The sequence below is a fragment of the Thermobia domestica genome, chromosome 10 (genome assembly GCF_964235325.1).
Source record: "Thermobia domestica chromosome 10, izTheDome1.hap1.1, whole genome shotgun sequence".
In the NCBI taxonomy this organism is placed as follows: Eukaryota; Metazoa; Arthropoda; class Insecta; order Zygentoma; family Lepismatidae; genus Thermobia; species Thermobia domestica.
The window spans coordinates 11,581,276-11,592,925 of NC_137463.1; the positions used below are offsets into that span (position 1 = coordinate 11,581,276).

The 11,650-nt window shown below is 37.4% G+C and overlaps 1 protein-coding gene and 1 non-coding gene across 3 annotated transcripts in view; both read left to right on the forward strand.

The window, feature by feature from the left end:
- LOC145662286 (staphylococcal nuclease domain-containing protein 1-like) overlaps nt 1–9,970 on the forward strand; it is a 55,304-nt gene extending 45,334 nt beyond the window's left edge. For both annotated transcript variants that reach the window (XM_081727694.1, XM_081727693.1), the window contains exons 3-4: nt 212–375; nt 9,336–9,970. In XM_081727694.1, the coding sequence (XP_081583820.1) occupies nt 212–375; nt 9,336–9,485 (314 nt within the window). In that variant the 3' untranslated portion in view covers nt 9,486–9,970. The remainder of the gene's footprint in view (nt 1–211; nt 376–9,335) is intronic.
- TRNAR-CCG (transfer RNA arginine (anticodon CCG)) lies at nt 4,180–4,251 on the forward strand. Its single transcript has one exon. It is a non-coding gene; the product is annotated as a tRNA-Arg (tRNA).
- Nucleotides 9,971–11,650: the final 1,680 nt, after the last annotated feature.

Genomic DNA, 11,650 nt, shown 5'->3' on the forward strand with positions numbered 1-11,650 from the left:
GACCCACATTCAATGTCTATGAGGTATAGTAAAAAGTATTTGATTTTTTCTGTCAAATGTGACTAACTTCATTTAAATACGATTATACAAAGCGACATAATAGCACTTTAAAATATGATTGTATTTTTATGGAGACGCTGTATATTAAACCTAGTTTTAAGTATGACAGAATAGATACTAATACCTTTCATTTTCTTTGTGTCTGCTATAGATGTGAACACTGCAGAGAATATAACTGAGACCTTGGTGTCGGAAGGATTGGTTACAGTGCGTCGTGAAAGTATTCGACAAGGATCCGAGCACACGAGACTCATTGAATTAGAAGATGCTGCGAAGATTGCTGGGAAAGGAAAGTGGGCATCATCAGAAAGTCAGGTGGTTATTTTTGGACGGTTTTTTGTTAATTAATTAAGTAGTTATCGGGTAATTTATATCGAGGGGGATAGAATTAGTCCAACAGAACATAGTGTTTGAAGGTGCAATAATTCAAAATGAGACAATAATGCCTTGCTTCCCCTCGCACACATACACACATAAATATGACGTCTGTAATACATAAGATATTTATTAATTCAATAATTCTAGCGACAAAAACAACTCTTATATATATTGTCTGACGTGCACATACCTCACCTAACCTTTCTGAACGTGTTTAAATGTTGTACCACTTTTGTGCCCTAGCTCTCTAAGGTTTATTTACTTAATTCGGCCTGAGCGATAACCATGATCTCAAACATATGTTAATTTTTTAGCTAATTTTAACCCCATCAGGATCCTGTCGCCTACAGTCGGACAATTTGTCCATGCCGCCAGGATGCGGTCCGATTGGCGGCCTCAGACACCGGCGTCTTTCCGCGCGATTTTCGACCGCGTCTAGCAAAAACAGAGTCGTTCACCCAAAAGAAAATAAAGAGAGTTAGAAGGTAATTTGTTGCTTTAAAATACGAATTAGGGCTTATATTTCCCTCACTTAAAGCTTTCTCGAAACAGTCGCCAGACAGTCGGACGACGACTGATAAAACGCACTGCCGGCAATTTCTTGAAAAAAGACGTCGGCGAAAGTTTCAACATCGCGTACCAGCCGCAACGAGTCGAATTTTGGCAAATAAATAGAGCCTGTATCTTCTTTAATGATGAAGTAAAAATTGAAACTGTCCAAAGGTTTTTCTTGTGAGTGGACACTAATTCATTAAATATATCTTGTGAAAACGGAGCCGGCATACAGCGGACGGAACGACTGCGTCTAATGATTGTCGTAAAGACGTCGAATCACTGACGGCTTGCCGACCATAAAGAAGGTAAATGTATGAAAAGAAATGTAGTAAAGGGACTGTACGTAGAGGGTATATGAGAAGTAAATATTTAAAATAAAATTTCAAGTACAAGAGAATCCTTGACAAATATTTTGGAAGAAGATGGCAAACAGCGGACGGGCCGACCGGGGCAAATGTTGGCGGAAAGACGCCGCGCTGGCGCCATGCCGAACAGTAAAGAAGCCGAAAGAAGGTCGGTAAACAGCGAATGGACCGACCTCGGCAAAGATGCTCGGACACGCGCCAAGCCGCCTTTGCCGCTGAAGAGCCTGATTGGAGAAATCGTCGTCTGGTCGCGCTGCCTGTATGTTCGGTTCGCGTTCTTCATTTGACACATGGAGATGAGTGTGGGCGGACTGCTTCAAATAAAGTTTGTTGTTTCTTATAGTCAAGTGAAGGTGAGTTTACAAGTAGGAAAAGAGTTTTTGTGCGTTAAAAATGTTCATTCATTGGCAACTATACCAAGTTATGGTTAAACAAATATGAGGAAAACATGTCTAAGTGTTCCTGTTGGGGAAGACGACGAATAAACTTAATATTAACCGGGTAATTGTATTCCATGTGAAACCTGAGGAATCGTGGCCTGAGTACAAAGTGGAAGAGCTATATATATATATATATATATATATATATATATATATATATATATATATATGTGTGGTGAATTAACTTAATATTATGCATATACATTTCAAATTTTCATAAATTTTATATGTTGTGTTACATATGTTATTTGTTGCTGCTCATGAAAAAGATTCGGTTATAGTATGTTCCTGCGCAATGGCGTATCTGGTATGTAAAATTAGGGAGGGACATCAAAGAAAGTGATTTAAATGGTACTATCTAGCCCAACCTCTTTATTACCTTCGATTCCTTTGTTACCTTTCTGCTTACCTTCACGGACCCCCTAAGGTATATCAAGAACTCGATTACAATCGTAGGGGACGCGGTGGCTCAGTTGTAGAGCGTTCACCTCTGGTGCTTGGGGTCCCGGGTTCGATTCCAGCCCCCGCCAAGTGAACTTTCTGGTGGACAAACACCGTGTGCGTGGGTTTCCTCCCAATTTCTTCATTCATTACTTATCATCACCTTTCCTTTAGCCTCACCGGCATAAACGTGGGACGTAAAACTCAAAGGTTTCATTTCATTTCATTTTTCGATTACAATCGTTTCACAGCCTGAATATTATATTCCAAATAAATATAATTATTATTATTTATATGATATTCTGTCGTTAGGAAATAAATTAAATTAGTATAAAATATTGAATATTTTGTACTTCAAAATATTGAGGGGACGCGTCCACCTCGTCCCACCGCCAGACGCCCGCGTTCTCTCGGAATATAACGTTGGGTTAATATTGCATAATCGCTCTCAGCTACGACCGAACAAGACACGCATTAAGAATAAGTGGGTAAAACTACGACTCAAGGTACTAAATTTGGGTTCATTGCTGTATCGCCGGACCAATTTTAGGAAATTTACCGGGTCAGTTGGAGGATTTGTTTAAGTTTGTGAAGAACAATGAGTGAAGGTCAGGTAATGGGAATAGAAAAAGTTAAGAAAGTGGTTGTTTTCTATGTAAGCTTCACTGTATGTGGAGGCGGATGGACTATTTCGCGGAGAGGTGCACTTTTTTTACTATACGGATCCATAAATTGTAAAATGTACAGAAAAAATTTGGCAAGTGTTTAATTTGCCCATTTCATGTCAAGAACAAAACCGAACCAACCTCTACCAGGCTTCTAACCCGTTCCTACTACTACTATTACTACTCATACTATACTATGGATCCGTATTAAAGTAATACTGCACGCCTAATGTAACGTAATCTAACGTAACTTAATGTAATCCAACAAAATATGACCGAATGCAATACATTTTGGTGCTTTCCTCAGTTTTCAAAGTGGTCCGCCGATACGGCACAAATGCCTGCTCGTGGGTTTTCTCGGGGTTCTCCCGTTTCCTCCCACTTTCTTCATTCCATCATTTCATTTATTTTTCAGAATCACTGTCTCCTTTAGCCTAACCGGCATAACCGTGGGACGTAAAACTTAAATATTTCATTGCATTTTTTATTTAAAAATAACGAGCAACAGTTAAAGAAACTGTAGTACACGATTTTCTTCATAAAATTGCAAAAGTTTACAAGCCTTAGGTTTGAAGGTAATTGGTTTCTAACTCAACGGCAATGTATTTCTACACAGTGTACGAAAGCTGAATTTTATGTTTACAGTTGAAGCATTACTAGTATGAAACGATAATAAGCAGTGGCGGCTCGTGCTTTGAATTTTAGGCGGTGCACAATAGATGACCTCTCCTTTTTGATTATTATTATTATTATTATTATTCTAAATAATTATAGTTTAATAATAATAATAATAATAATAATAATAATAATAATAATATCAGTGGCATATTTACGATTTTGTTTCGGGGGGCTTTGCTAACTCGGGGTAGAGGGCTTTGCCTGAAAATGTTAAAATTCTGCAAGATATTTCATATACTTTACTATAGTAAGTAAGATTTCGGGAGTCTTAAGCCTGGGAGCCCCCCTTAAATACGCCACTGATAGTATAAATAATAATAGCGATCACTTCATGGCATGCTTCAAGCATGCAATGGAGAAGCTCATTTTGTATAATTTTTGACGTACGCTTGAAAATTATTGCACTTTCTAAATGCCTCTTGAGAGCGCTGTCAAGTTCTGCACTGAAATTAATTAATCTACGGAAAACGACTCGATTTGAAGAAAAGTCTGTTTTTCATCATGTCCTCTTAAAGCCAATTCGAAGGTGCCACAAAACCAAATGCAATTGATGATAATATTGAGCACGTACCTGTTTTGTGTCACTTTTTGTTTGGGGGCGCGGTGGCTCAGTGGTAGAGCGTTTACCTCCGGTGCTTGGGGTCCCTGGTTCGATCCCAGCTTGCGCCATGTGGGCTTTGTGGGGGACAAACGCAGTGCTCGTGGGTTTTCTCGGGGTTCTCCCGTTTCTTCCCACTTTCTTCATTCCACCATTTCACTCATCTCTCATCATCACCGTCTCCTTTAGCCTAATCGGCATAACCATGGGACGTAAAACTTAAATATTTCATTTCATTTCATTTTCACTTTTTGATTGTGATTCTCAATGGACCGCCTATAATCAGCATTTAGTAGAGCAGCAATATTCACGTTTCTCAACACTGTGAGATCAGAACGTGTCTTATATGACCTGACGATTTTTTTTTTTTTTTGTCGTGCAGATGCTCGATATCCGCACCTTTTTTACACCAAGCATCTTCCTCCGCCCCGAACAACAAACACAGAAAACAAAACAAAGCATTTTTAATTTCACATTCACATAACCACTTACGCTGTTCGTACAAGTTGCGGTTAAACTTCCTTGTAAATGTTCGCTTCTGACTTCAAATTATTTGCGTTATATTGAGAGTCGGAATTAGTCTTCCGAGGTCTTTCACAAGTAGGTTTGCTTCTGAAGTCCTTTTCGAAAACGGCTAATTCAACAAAGACGTTACAGAATTCATTGGTACTGCATTGCTAGTTCACGTATATCAGGGACAGAAACGTAATCATGCAATTACAGCAACAATATTCCAATGAACAACAAAGACCGGCACACACACACACACACACACACACACACAAACATACAACACTACAAAGTCCGCTACCCGCTTTAAAATCTCACCCCTTCCCAATTAGCGTCCTTTCTCTAAAAACTGTTCTCCAATTTTCTCATTCACCCACGCACACATGAAAAGGAAAACGTATCTATGCTGCTATATTTCTACTTATTCAGATACGAGTGTATTAAATATCGACACCCTCAATTTGTCTTCACTCTTCAAGGGGTCGCCTTTACCGTCTCCATAGCTGCCTTGACCTTACTTGGTTGACAGAACCAATAGTTATGACCACTTGCCAATCTCGCATTTAGGCAAGGCGCAAGTTTTCTTCTCTCTCTCTCTCTCTCGGTAGCGACTTGGTTATGGTACGGAACATTGTCACAAAGGAACAGACTTTCAGGTGAGAACCGTCTCAACCAATACTGTAGGGGGAGGGACGTTGGTGATGTTCCAGTTCCAAAGCGCTATGTTTTGGAAAGGCTGTTTCTGTTTGGTAGATTTGTTTGCAAAAGATGTGCAAGCATATGGAGCCTTATGAGGCAGTGCATGGTGTGATAACCCCCCTCTTACTGCGCAACACCCGCAATGGTCCAGAAGCTGTTAAAGCTGGGGAGTTTGGCAAACTCTCAAGTAGAAAGCAAGTAGCTAGACCCGTTTCAAACGCACTTGTTTAAGAAAAGATAATGCTGACAATAGAATGAAAAGTGATTTAGCACAAATAAAAAATGAAAATATTGGAAGGAGATTTGTACAAACATGCAAACATTAAGAGAAACCGCCACTGATAACAAGTGATATTGAAATATGTATGATTACCAAATCCCACATGTTTTCGCTACCTCGCTTACGCGTATACCCACCGTCGCTGACGCATCTGCTCCCTTGGGACACCCCCCTGCGCTACCGCGCGGGCCCACCAGCGTCGCCCTAATCTGACTCAGTTATATAGCATTCGTGCTTTTTAGTGGCCAACTAGCACAGGTTGGTTTGTGTTTTTGCACTAGTTTTTATGCCCCTAACCTAATGTAATGTAATCGAACTAACTTAATCTAATCCAACCAAATATAACCGATTGGAATACGTTTTGGTACATTTTTTTTCGATTTTCAAATTAGTCCTGCGATACAGCATTAATTCCCTAAATTTAGGTTAGGTTAGTTTGGATAATATTCAGATTAAGAGCACTGGCTCACTTCTAGAGGTGATAACTTGATTTTGTCTTTTTATGAATAGTTGTTGTACAACAGAGTGAGAAAGTCACCCGCAACGTTTTATTATGGCAAAAAAAAAACTTAATAAAACGAGACGGTATACAGACTGCACCTCTATAATACAATAAAAAGAACGCTATTTCCAAGTAGAAATCCGTTCTCCAGAGGAAAAACTTCAGCGCGGTGAGTGTTAGGCCCGGTTTGAATGTCTCCGCCACCACATACCTTTTATTACAATATTATTTTTTTATATAACTTTTACTTAAATATCATTTTCCAGAGGGAGTGGGACCCTTGTACTTTACAAAATTTAGAAAATCACTTTTCGCCACATTTCTCCTTTCTTCAATTTACACGCTAGAGCGCGCGAACAGCGGTGTGTGTTCTCTGGCCAAATTATAAAGTTCACAATTACGAAAATATCTTTAAAAAACATACTTTTTAGTACAATTTTGCAGAAACTCTTTTCATCAAATAACAATAAGTGCACAAGTTTGGTTATGTAAAGAATCAAACAGTTAGTACTTTCTTATTTGGGCTTTTGTCCCGCCAGTGGATTGTCAATGGAGAACGCTGGCGGCGTGCCAACTACAAAGATTTTTTTGACAGACAATTAGTGGAACAGTAAATCTGATAAATTAAAGCATGACTATTCTTTTGTTAATAGTCGCCCATTTTTGGCCATGCTCGCCAATAAAAACTGAAATTGACGTTTAAAATCCTTTTTCATATAGCTGATGGGAAAACGACAGTCTGAAAAGTCCATATTCCGACGGATTGCTGCGGCTTTTCTTTCTCTTCCACTTTGTGTTATTACACACAGCCTTGCAAAAGAAAAAAAACTACTTCAGTATTAAAACCACTAAAATTATCAGTTAAACCGGACTTACTTTTTAAAAAATTCTACGTATTAGCCTATCATACGAGCAATGAATTTTTGTTGGTCCCGATTTCTGGAATCAAGATAAAATCGAAGACGAAATATTTAAAAACGGTCAATTCAAATTTCTAGCTTGCGCTTGTACTTCCTGCTAATGCTGCACTCTCCACGATTTTTTCTTCAAATATCGATTCCGTGAAGGAACACATTTTTTTAAAATGGAGAAAAATACAATTTTATATATATACAAGTAAACTCTGCACTGTCGTGGATCTTACTCAGTTGAATAAATTTGTCAAATAAAAACAGCTGAAAATCAACAAAGTTGACAATCTTATTAAATTAAAGGTATTCAATTCGTATCCTGTTTGGATTTCATAGGAAGCTATTTACAGGTATGTTTGACTAAAAAAAAAAAGTAAACAATACACAGCTTTCTGTTGGAATGGTAAAATGTATCAATATACTCGAGTACCATTTGGTTATATAAATGGAAGAGCTGCTTTTATGTCGTGTTTGCAAATTGTCTTTAGGGCAGGTTTGTATGAAAAGGTAGTCTCTTATATTGATGATGTTTCTGTAATTTCTATGACTTTCGAAGAACAGTTACAGTTTCTGGACCAAATATTTCAGAAAGTTTGCGAAGCTTGTATGACTTTAAATTTACAGGAAGGTACTTTTTGTAATATAAAGTTTAGCTTTTTAGGGTTTAACATTAGGCTTTAGCTTTTTAGGGTTTAACTAGAACTTTGAAAGAGTTGCAAAAAGCATTTTTGTTTCAATGGTGTACTAAGTTTGTTGAAAGTTTTGCTCAGAAGTCTAAACCTTTATTTAGCTTCTTAGGAAAAATAAAAAGTGGATCTGGGATCAATCTTGCGAAGATAGTTTCAACCAATTGAAAAATAATTTAGTTCAAGAGGTAATGCTTTCACATCCTTTGTTAGATCACGATTTTTGTCTGATCACAGACTGCAGTTCAGTAGCTTTGGGAAATATTCTTTTTCAAGAAGTAGATGGTAAGAGAGATATTTTATGATTCTATAGTAGAACGTTAAACCCTGCAAAAAATTACGCAGTGACTTAACGTGAATGCCTTTCGATTGTAATTGCTCTTAAACGTTGGTCTTGATTGTTGTATGGAAGACATGTAAAGATTTATACAGATCATAACTCTTTGGTAGATTTTCATAAAATGAAACAAAATTCTAGGCTTCCTTGCTGGAGCATACAAATTCAGGGATTTGACGTACGAATTTTGCATATTAAAGGCCAAGATAACCAAGCTAGTGATGCATTGTCACGTATCATTTTGTCTTCTGAAGTACAAAAATGATGAAACACGACTGGGAGCTTTTGAAATGTGGGTGTGGAGAAGAATGGAGAGAATTAGCTGCGTCGACCGAGAAACGAATCAGAGGGTGTTAGAAATAGTGGGGGGAGAAAATAACAGTTTTAGATGTTATTGAGAAGAGGAAGGGAAACTGGATGGGACATTCGCTAAGAAGGAACTGTATCATGAAAGACGTGCTAGAGGATATGGTGGCAGGAAATAGAGGGAAGGAGCGAAGGAGATTACAATTAATGGATGACATCAAAAGATAAATCGTACATGAAGACGAAGATATTAGCGGAAGACCGTGGAGCAAGGAAATTTCTCAGTTGTAGCAAGTGACCTGACAATAATGGCAGAATACCTGTTGTGATAGTGATGATGATGATCATCAACTGACTGACTGTTGCTGTTCATAAGATTTGGACGGAACATTGTTGCCAGTTCCATTTTAGAAGTTATTTCACGTTGGGCATATCTCTGTATTTGAAATCTATGACACTTTCAGATTAGGCGAACTTGAAAAACATTGTATGCTTCATGTATATCACAACTAATACTTGATGGAAATAAGATAATAATCCTTAGAATTCAGTTAGGTACAAAATTTTTTGTTACGTGTATGAATATAAAATGCACGGTCGCGGTGGTTCAGTGGTAAAGCATTCACCTCTGGTGCATGGGGTTCTTGATTCGATCCCAGCTAGCGCCTTGTGAACTTTGTGGCGGACAAACATCGTATGCGTGGGTTTTCTCGAAGTTCTCTCGTTTCCTCCCACTTTTATCATTCCATCATTTCTTATCATCACCGTCCCCTTTAGCCTAGCCAGCATAACTGTGGGACGTAAAACTTAAAGATTTCATTTCAATATAAAATACATATTTTAGATTAAGATTGTATTGAAGTAATGTTTTATAGGAGTTTCTTGTGTTTCAAGTAACACTTTTTTTTTAATTTCTTTTTGCAGAAAGAGCCTTTTGGTACGGAACTCATTACCAATGGGAATGAGATGTCGAGAGATAAGGTTGAAGTGAAACTTTCAGATGGCATGAAGTGGTGTAAGTTGGGACAACGATATGAAAAGCGAACTCCTGAAAAAAGCAAAGGAACTACCTGAAGCAGTGTGTGCGTGTGCGCGTGTGGAATGTCCAAATTTTACATACTGGTTTTGAAGAATTTCAAATGTTATTATATTTAGATATATGTTAGTGTTTCGCGTTAATTATCTATAAACTTCTCTCTCTTCATTTTTTGTGTTTGCAAACTAAAATAAAATATTTTCGTGTTTGTGATTTTTTAAACATAAAAGCAAAAGTAAGTTCAGTGGTGAGCCCTAGCTAGCGAATGTGAAAGAACTTCTTTAATTCTTTACAGATCATTTCAGTATATGGTCAGTTAACTTATAGAAATACATTAGTTTCAGTTCTTTCTCTCTGATCCACAGTTTTAATACTAAATATTTTTTTATGTTAAGAAATTGTGTGTATCAAAGATGTTAAAAATACGCAATATTTAAAAAAAGATTATGTTGTACATAAATACATTTTTCGTGTACAGATCATCTTAAATCTCAGAAATAGAAATCAAAGAGTAAAGTTTTCATCACTTCTTTTGCATGATCGGAGCAAATATGAATAAGGAGTGTAAATTTAAAGGTAATTTTATTGAAGACTAGCTGAATATACCCATTCTTCGCATGGGTCAGATAAAATATCTATGTAAACAAAGTGAACAACGAAAAAATATAGGTCATTTTCTACTACTTATACATATCCCTTTAAACGCCCCCTGAGACCCCCTGGTTCGAATTGTTAAAAAAAATGCCTTTGGCCCACAGTCAATGGGGGCTCTATTTGGAAGTCAACGTCTATGGGAGTATCACCATTCATTTCACGGACGGCGAAAACTATGGATTTGACACTAATATGGGTCATTTTAGATAATTTTTACATGTCTTGGTAACCTCCACCCACATGTGACACCGGGCTGCATACAATGGTAGCTGAATTTGCAAGTCATCGCTAATGGAAGTGTCACCATTGATCTCAGAGACTTCGAGAACTATGAATTTGACACTAATATAGGTTATTTTGGATTATTTTTACATGTCTTGGTATCCTCTCGGTGACCCCGGCCCGCAGCCGAATGGGGTGAATATGATCGAAGTTTCATCATTGATTTCAGTGACCGCGAAAACCATGAATTTGATACTAAAATCTGTCATTTTGGATTATTTTTACATGTCTCGGTACCCTCCCCCCCCGTGATCTCCGTCCCGCAGCCAAATGGGGTGAATCATAGCTATCTCTAGGAAGGCCCCGCCATAGAAACTTGGCAACGCAGCGCGAACGTCCTATCGGCTGAACATTTGCCTTTCGGTAAATTGTGACAATCGCACGCTGTCAGTAAAAGGCGTTGGTATTTAGATGCTGTAAAGTGTCATATTTATGGGAATGAGAGGACAGAATGCCAGATAAATGTATTATGCCTGGGTATCAACGTAATTACATTAAAACAATTAAGGAGGAAGAATATGTGAAGAGTTTCCGATTTCCAAAGCGTTCCATTCTAAACCGAAATATTGGATGATCATTACGAATTTGTAAACAGTAAAGATTATATTAATACTTTTTGTTGAGATTCTAAACAAAGACTATTTGAACAGTGTTACATTAGATGATTCTGCATTTCTGTACGTATGTGGCTGTACATATGTGTTTCAAGACAGCACACAAACTTAACTGTGATGCGTGTAATGATATTTTGATGCATAAAGAGGAATCAAAAGATGAATGTTCCACTAAGGTAAATCGAAGCAAATTGTCGGTACCGTCAGATTTTATTGTAAAGTATGCAAACATTTATTTGCAATTATGCAGGTGTTAATATCTAAAGAATATGAAAACAAGTTAATTTCAAATAATAATCAGAAATTAGTCTTGCATCGCTTAAGTGTATTAGGGATAAGCAGAGACAATAACATACTTGATTATATAATATTATTGTAAATCCATGCCACCACGACAGTGAAAAATTGGTAGGAAACATTGTTTGTGTAATATTCTTTTAAATAACTATTAAAAATTAATGAAGCAAGCTGTTGTAAAAGAAAGAAATAGAAGGAAGTTAGACATCTTTTCAGCATGAGTACGGCCTCCAATAGACCTAAAATTGTGGCAATTCTACCAAATTTGTAAATGTACTGTGTACTTAAGAACATCGGCGCCCGAAGAAAATTTTCTAGAGGACATCTTCCTGGTTGTTATATTACGTTTGATACTT